This window comes from Clarias gariepinus, chromosome 7 (genome assembly GCF_024256425.1).
Source record: "Clarias gariepinus isolate MV-2021 ecotype Netherlands chromosome 7, CGAR_prim_01v2, whole genome shotgun sequence".
Lineage (NCBI taxonomy): Eukaryota > Metazoa > Chordata > Actinopteri > Siluriformes > Clariidae > Clarias > Clarias gariepinus.
Genome location: NC_071106.1, coordinates 26,043,152 through 26,051,517, shown reverse-complemented (window position 1 = coordinate 26,051,517; position 8,366 = coordinate 26,043,152). Strand labels below are relative to the sequence as shown.

General features: G+C 34.5%; 1 protein-coding gene across 2 annotated transcripts; it reads right to left on the bottom strand.

The window, feature by feature from the left end:
* Window positions 1–1,324: 1,324 nt before the first annotated feature.
* On the bottom strand, window positions 1,325–7,448 carry LOC128528040 (ATP-sensitive inward rectifier potassium channel 1-like). 2 transcript variants are annotated; one of them, XM_053500772.1, is made up of 2 exons: window positions 7,432–7,448; window positions 1,325–2,453 (listed from the first exon to the last, which is right to left on the bottom strand). In XM_053500772.1, exons 1-2 carry the CDS (start codon window positions 7,446–7,448, stop codon window positions 1,358–1,360), a joined length of 1,113 nt encoding a protein of 370 aa, XP_053356747.1. In that variant the 3' UTR covers window positions 1,325–1,357. The 2 variants fall into 2 exon arrangements, with proteins under 2 accessions (XP_053356747.1, XP_053356746.1); XM_053500771.1 differs by lacking the exon at window positions 7,432–7,448 and adding an exon at window positions 5,979–6,065 and having other exon boundaries at window positions 1,325–2,493.
* Window positions 7,449–8,366: the final 918 nt, after the last annotated feature.

Sequence of the window (8,366 nt, the reverse complement as noted above, 5' to 3'; positions counted from 1 at the left end):
TGTTCTTCGAAACATTTTAAATCATATCTACTGCTAAGTAAAAAATAAATGAATGAAAATGAAAAATAATTAGAAAAATAATGCAACTGGGGAAGGAAAACAATTGCACCCCGGAAAACACTGCATTGATTGATTGATTGATTGATTGATGGGCGGGGACAGCAAATGCGTTAAATTCACAAGAACAAATGAGACAGACAAAATTTTTATGAAGCAAACCCCTGGCCATTGTAAGGGCCACTACTATGTTGTATACCACATTATGCATGTACTGTATGTTGCCCTTGTAAGAGTTTTAAGAACCCCTCCCCCAGTGTGTGCGCTGCAGAGATGTGTGCGTGAGAAGGCGAGAACGGACAGAGTAGGAGCTCAGGTGTGTGCTGCTCACCCCCAAAACGCTCTTTTCTTTTACCCTTTTCTTTACTTTTACTTTATGTTTTTTATTATAATTTTGCGACGCTGAAAGAGGCCGATAAAGGTTTTGTGCTGAACGTTATTCTTGGCTCTGAGCTCTTTTTTCCCTCGGCTATCCCGCACAAAGGGTCATTTTAAGCACAAGAAAGGCAAAAGCTTTATCATGCAAAGGTGTTCCTTCAATTAAAAACGAGTTTAAGATTTATATCCGCTTGTCCTTTTAAACTAGACTACAATCCCCCATCCCACTCTGCTGTTAAAAAAAATTAACTCGGTCAGTAATTTTGAGTAAATTTTTAATGAGCTACTTTTACTTGAAAAGATTTTTTATAATAGTAACTTTCCTTGTACTTCAGTAAAATGTCACTGAAGTCCAAAAGTTTATTAATCTTTCCACCTGTGCTCAGTTTTTCTCTTACTCTGCCAGGCTAAATGGTTTTGGTAACAGGGTTGCAAACATGTTTAGGGCATAATTACATTTATTGAAAATGTGTTGATCATTAAAACATTGTAAGAGACATATATCAACAAAATCATATCAAAAAAGAGGAAATTTTAAACTTATTTTATATTTGAAGTGCAAGTTAGTAATCAGGAAGTTGGGACAAGAGAAAAAAAGCCATTTTAGTGGGTGCTTAAAAGCTATTTGATATTTAAACAAATATTTTACAACTAGTTTTTCTGCAACTATATTCATATTTTTTCTGAGGGCAAGTATAATGTATAAAACAAGTGCATGGTTTATTTTTCAACATAAAGACTTACTGTAGGACTGATTCATATTGATAGTGCATGGATCTGAATTTTATTCTAGCATAACAGTACAAAAACTTATAACCTCCCAATAAAAAAAATAAGCATGTAATTTGTTGTTAAGCATTTGAAATATAAGGTGTTATAAAAAGCTCATATCTCCAAGTTACACAGAGTTTGAGTTTAAAATTTAAATTTTTGTATTGATAGAATTGTCAATGTCAATGGCCACAAAGCTGTAATTATCAAAGCAATTTGTAGAATAGTGATAGTTTTCATTATTTATGCATCTGGCTGAGCTGGCAGTTATTGTCGGCTCAACTTTGGCAAAATTGGAAAAGTCAATGCGATACCTTCCTTCCTTGCTGCGGGAAATGATGGGCAGGAACTTGTAGCCCCACATAATTTCCTGAGGTAGGTAAGAAGTCCTGACCTGGCAGGAAGAGCTGGTGGACTCAGCCATTCCATCCAGAAATACCACTAGCTCAAAGTCCTGTAGATTTAGAGTGTCCACTGACATCTCAAAGAATGGACTTGTCTTGTCAATCACATGATATAAGGTTAAGGGGCATACAAAAAACAGGTTATCCTTTCCAACATCCACCATGAAGTCAACATTGACCTGGTCCAGGATGATGGTTTCACCTTCAGGAGCTGATGTTGTTCTTAGCAGTTTTCCATAAATCTGACTGCCGATCATCAAAGACTTACGCAAGTTAGCCACTCTTATCTGCAAACAGAGGACTCCTCTGTTTAAACAGATAACTGCCATCTCACTAAATGCTATGGTCTTAACCCTGTTCTTGGGCAGAGCAATTTTGGTCATAACCACTCCACACCAGAAGCAGTTAATGAGAGCCCCAACAAGAGTCTGGATAATGATGAGAGCAATAGCACTAGGACAGTTTGGAGTGATATCTCGTCCTCCAAAGCCCACAGTTGTTTGTGTTTCCAGGGAGAAAAGGAAGGCAGTGGTCAGTCCATATACATTACGTACACAAACTTTGTGGTTAGTTGAGGGATTTTGCCATGCCAGATCTCCATTGTTTTGGCCAATCCAATACCATAAAAGTCCAAAAATAAACCAACTGAGAGTGAATGAGGCCACAAAAAAGACAAAAACAAAGCGCCAACGGATCTCCACAAAGGTGGTCCAGAAGTCTAGCACAAAAGCAAATAAGTTGCTGTATCTCACATTGCCATATTCAATGTTACAGTGGCCATGCTTGGTCACCAATCGTTTTTGGCAAAGTCTGCGTTTGGTCATGTAGTTTCTGAGGATCTGTCTCAGGTAGTACACCATTTTAAAAATTCAGGAATCTCAGTCTAGAAAGAGATTAAATAAATATAGTCATGTAAAAACATATTTTTCTACAGAGCATCTGCATTGTATATACTATATGTTTGGGGCATAGAATAAGTGTATTAATATACATTACTCTGTGAATTTGTGTTTCCTTTTTTTGAAAGCTGTACCATAAAATGTAAAAATAAAATGGACACACTAACCTTACACTTTTATCAAATATGCAGTGGGGCAAAAAAGTATTTAGTCAGCCACCAATTGTGTAAGTTTTTCCTCCTAAAAATATGAGAGAGGCCTGTAATTTTCATCATAGGTATACCTCAACTATGAGAGACAAAATGTGTTGGATTGTAGGATTTGTAATGAATTAATTGGTCAATTCCTCTGTAAAATAAGTATTTGGTCACCTACAAACTAGTGGCATCTGTTTTAACTTGTTATCAGTATAAAAGACACCTGTCCACAACCTCTAAAAGTCACACTTTAAACTCCACAATGGCCAAGACCAAAGAGCTGTCAAAGGACACCAGAAAAAAAAAATGTAGACCTGCACCAGGCTGGGAAGACTGAATCTGCAATAGGTGAGCAGGTTGGTGTGAAGAAAACAACGGTGGGAGCAATTATTAGAAAATGGAAGACATACAAGACCACTGATAATCTCCCTCGATCTGAGGATCCATGGAAGATCTCACCCTGTGGGGGTCAAAAAGATCAGAGAGATTGGACCAAATTAACAAGGGCTACCATCAATAACACACTGCGCCACCAGGGACTCAAATCCTGCAGTGCCAGACGTGTCCCCCTGCTTAAGCCAGTACATGTCCAGGCCCGTCTGAAGTTTGCTAGGGAGCATTTGGATGATCCAGAAGAGGACTGGGAGAATGTCATATGGTCAGATAAAACCAAAATAGAACTTTTTGGTAAAAACTCAACTTGTCGTGTTTGGAGGAGAAAGAATGCTGAGTCCAAAGACTTTGCATCCAAAGAACACCATACCTACTGTGAAGCATGGGGGTGGAAACATCATATCTTTGGGGTTGCAAAGGGACCAGGACGACTGATCCGTGTAAAGAAAAGAATGAATGGAGCCATGTATCGTGAGATTTTGAGTAAAAACCTCTTTCATCAGCAAGGGCATTGAAGATGAAATGTGGCTGGGTCTTTCAGCATGACAATGATCTCTAACACACTGCCCGGGCAACAAAGAAGTGGCATTTCAAGGTCCTGGAGTGGCCTAGCCAGTCTCCAGATCTTAACCCCATAGAATATCTTTGGAGGGAATTGAAAGTCTGTGTTGGCCAGCGACAGCCCTGAAACATCACTGCTCTAGGGGAGATCTGCATGGAGGAATGGGCCAAAATACCAGCAACAGTGTGTAAAAACCTTGTGAAGACTGTCATTGCCAACAAAGGGTATATAACAAAGTATTAAGATGAAATTTTGTTATTGACCAAATACTTATTTTCCACCATAATTTACAAATACATTCTTTAAAAATCCTACAATGTGATTTTTTTGGATTGTTTTCTTATTTTGTGGGAGAACTTTCACAATTGGTGGCTGAATAAATACTCTTTTTGCCGCACTGTAATTTGGCCACGATTAGGCAAATCTAACTTTTCAAACATTTTAATTAAATTACTTAATACTGTCAAAACAATAGCCACTATATAGAAGTTTATGCATTTGCTGAGCTCTAACTATTTACACCATAATTTCCAGTTTGACCTCTATTTAATATAAAAACTTTGAAAAATAAATGATAAACAGGAAAGAAAAATGTATGTATATTAAATATTTTGTATAAGTAGAGTTTTTATTTGGCCAGGACAATTAAGATAATGGTTAAACATTTTGCAATGTTATGACAGTAACCCTAACACTAACACATTTCACTAAAAGTCAGATGAAATATTACATATCTTAAATACTTACATTTAAGTATATATTAGTATTTATAATATGTAATTACTATTACGTCTGAGAGTCTTTTTTGTTATTTGTGCATCATTTTTAGTTTACAATAAGAGTCAGTAGTATTTGGACAGTGACACAATTTTCATGTTTTTACATCTGTACACCACCACAATATAATTTAATTGAAGCAATCAAGATGTGATTAGAGTGAAAATTTGTTACATTTAAATATTGCATTAATCATTTGGGGATTTAATCCTTTTTATTACTATCAAATCAGTCTCTCCATTTTCACAGCCTCAAAGTAATTAAACAAACAAATGCAATCCTAAATATTAGGATTATTTTTTTCATATTTGGATGCAAAATCTTTGCGGTCACCAAGTCTTAAAACCATGAACATCACCAAATGCTGAGTTTTCTCCCTTGAGATGAATTCCCAGGCCTTTAGTACAACTGATGCAAGTTGCTGATTTGTAGAGCGTCGTGCCTTCAGTTAAATAAATGAAAATATACTCAGTTGGGTAAGGTCAGTTTACCAACTTGGCTCTTTTAGCTCATTCCTTTTATGCATTAAGTTGCTTTCATGGTACACTTTGAGTCATTATTCATTTGCATTGTGAATCTGTTTTGCAGCATTTGACAGAATATGAGCAGAAAGTATAGCTCAGAATGTATTTTGCCATATATTAGCAGTCACCCCTGATTAATAAACCATGAATAGATGTTGGGATGAGGTTTTTCTTTACCAAGGAAATGTTTCTGTGATCATATACTTTCCTTGTCATGCTGTTTTTGAGCTCACCAGTGAATTTCTTCTCAGTAATAATGTACCAAATTGTTGAATTGGACACTCCTAAAATTTCTGCTACCACGTTAACGGTTCTTATTTGTTGTAATAATAATGCCCTCCTTAATTTTAACCTATTTGGACAGCATATTGAGAGTTTGGGACCTATTTGGGATTTCCTGAAATTAAACACTTAGAATCTACTTATTTTTTAAATAACTAAAATTTACTAACTTATTTCATGTATTAACTAAGAAATAGGCTATTTAAATGTTTATTGGTCAGTTGTTCAATTTTGAGCCTGTTAAAATGAAGGGACTAAATATTAAATACTGTACATGAAATTTCTAAAATGTTAATGCAATATTTTTGGTCTTTGGTTAAAGCTGAAATTGAACATTTTAAACACGTTGTATTTACTTCGTTCAAATCAAATATAGTAGTGTACAGTGACTTAATATAAAAATTGAGTTTTTGTCCAAATAACTATGGAACTAATTGTATATAATTTAGCGAGTAAACAGTCAGGTTTTTTTAAGTTAATGTGTGTGAAGTAAAAAAATGGGCACATGATAAAAAAGTACATAAGAATATATTTTTCTTGATGTAATCATATGTTTTCTTTTTAAACTCATAATGTGATTGTATAAAAAGATCTAAAAAGAAAAAAACAGGGTGAACATAATTTTTGCCAGGGGTTGTACTAGTCTGTTTCAGTCATTCCCTTACTTTCAGCTTGATTCTTTATTAACTTGATGAAGACATGTTTCATATTTAAGGATTCACTATGGCACTTACCTGTTTAAGAAGCTCTTTAGTGGATATCCAAGTAAGATTAAAATGAGGTATTTTTTTTTCTTTTTTTTCTTACTTCTTTCTCTCTCTCTCTTGATAAGACCTAAGTGTGGATAAATTATGATTAATCACAGTAACCCTCAGTAGTCACTTGTTTCTCTTTTACTCACTCCAGGAGTATGCCGCTCTTACCTTGCTTGTTGAAGTCTGGCACTGCCCTGCCTTGTCCGTCCACCCTCCTACTTATAAGAGGAGTAGCTACTGTTTATTGTTAACAAAAATAATTAGGGATATATTTCAGCATTATATAATATTACAAAAACTTGTGGATTGATTACATACTGTACTTTCATTACATTACATACTTTCATGAAGACTTTTTATGTGTATAATTGTTTTAATTAACACTGAATACAAAAGCATTTGTTTATTAATATTAGGTAATGAGGCTAAAATCTGTAGGGGTCACTTTATAATTTACAGGTGTGTTTAGCAGCATCAAATCACCTCTCTGTTTAGTACAGCCATAACCCATTCATCCAAATATTTTATCACCAACTTATTCAAAACATGCTTGTTATTGCAATAATAGATATGTGCGTGCAAAAAGCTGGATTTATATTGTGCGATCTTACACTACAACCACAATTTAAAAAATAAGGCATTGGATCCGAAACAATAGGATATTTTTCCTATCTCAATGTTCCTCATGAGTTAAGCCTGCCAGTGTCATGTTTCTCTTGCCATACTTGTGCTATGAAGTCATAACATTGTTGGTGAAAATTAGTTTTTGTATTTATCTACAGAGGTAGTTTGCATCAGGGTAAAAGAAGACTGGACATATTATATTTATAGTCATCTTTCTTTTTCTTTTTTTTATACCTGTAACATATAACACATCTTCCAAACATGCATAAATGTTAATATATGCAATATAAAAACACTATCTGTGCCAAATAATATATACTCTCGGAAATAAAGGAACCATTTTGCATGAATGAAGGTACAAACCATTGTCACTGGGGCAGTACCTTTCAAGGACACGGAATTGTACCTTACTATAGAGAAACAAATTTGTACCTGTTCTGTTTGTACCATCAAGGACATTATTTGTACCATGGGCAACCAAAATGTACCTTTTGTTTAATAAACTTGCTGGTACATTATTGTACCTTAATCAAAATTACAAATCTTGTCCTTGAAGGTACCACACGAGTGACAATCCCTTTTGTATCTTAATTGTGTCTTAAAACCCTAAGACAATTTTCTCATTTAATAAGACATATAATCAATTTATTATGAGCATATATGAAATATGTTTGAATACTGAATTCTAGAACTAGAATTGTACAGTATATAAAATACATTTTCCATTTACAATATACCCTTCACAAACTGTTTACAATACAATTAAAAAATTTATTTAATTTTACCCACAAAATCTTATTGCAATTACCCAATATTCTGTAACATACTGTAAAGAGATGTACAAAACCCAGTGAATACACATATCTGGAAAACTCTTAAACGACTGCAGCAACTTCGGCAAATCACAGCTGTTGCTATGCCCAGCTAAAAGTTATCGTAGGTAGTAGATAGTAAACACTACATGTACAATATACTTAATATAATATTCATTAATTGCTTTAAATACATTAAAATGTGTGCAAATGGTCTACATCATTGGATGAAAAGCTAAATAAGGTAATTTGATAAATCTCCTAGGGGTTTGTAGGCATTTTGAGGCCCTGAAGGAGTTGATATGTCCTGACATTTGTGTATTTTTTAATTACTTATAAACATATAAATGTCTAAAGTCTGATTACACTGTATTCAGCACAAACTGGGTTACAGTAACATGTGAGCAGCATGTATTTACAAGTTTGTATTTTGGAGAGAATAACAGTTATGCGTGATTATTGAAAAAACAACAAAAAAGAAGTCACTGAAATAAGGTCAAAAACCCCATTCATAACATTTGTACACCGAATTTTGTAGCCTGGAGGTTTTACTTTAAAAAAAGAAAAAAAAGTTTCATTCACTCTTTTTATTTAGAAAAGCCGTTTGTGAGGAGGTGTGAATGATCATGAATAATGCTGTAATTCACACAAGAGAAGACAAAGAGAAGACAAAGACCTGCTTAATGAGCTGCTTAATAAGTCTTTCAGTTAGGTATGTGACAGAGAGGGAAGTGCTACAAGAAAACAGTTTGAGGCCTAAAGCAACATATATTTTTTGTTTGCAGTTTATTTAAAATATAGTTAACTGACAGGCAAAATAACACACTTTTACACCCTATATATAACCTACACACTCACAATGAAAATGTCCAAGACTGAGTGGAGAGGGACACAGTTGATCTTATATACAAAAGGCACATTTATGGCATAA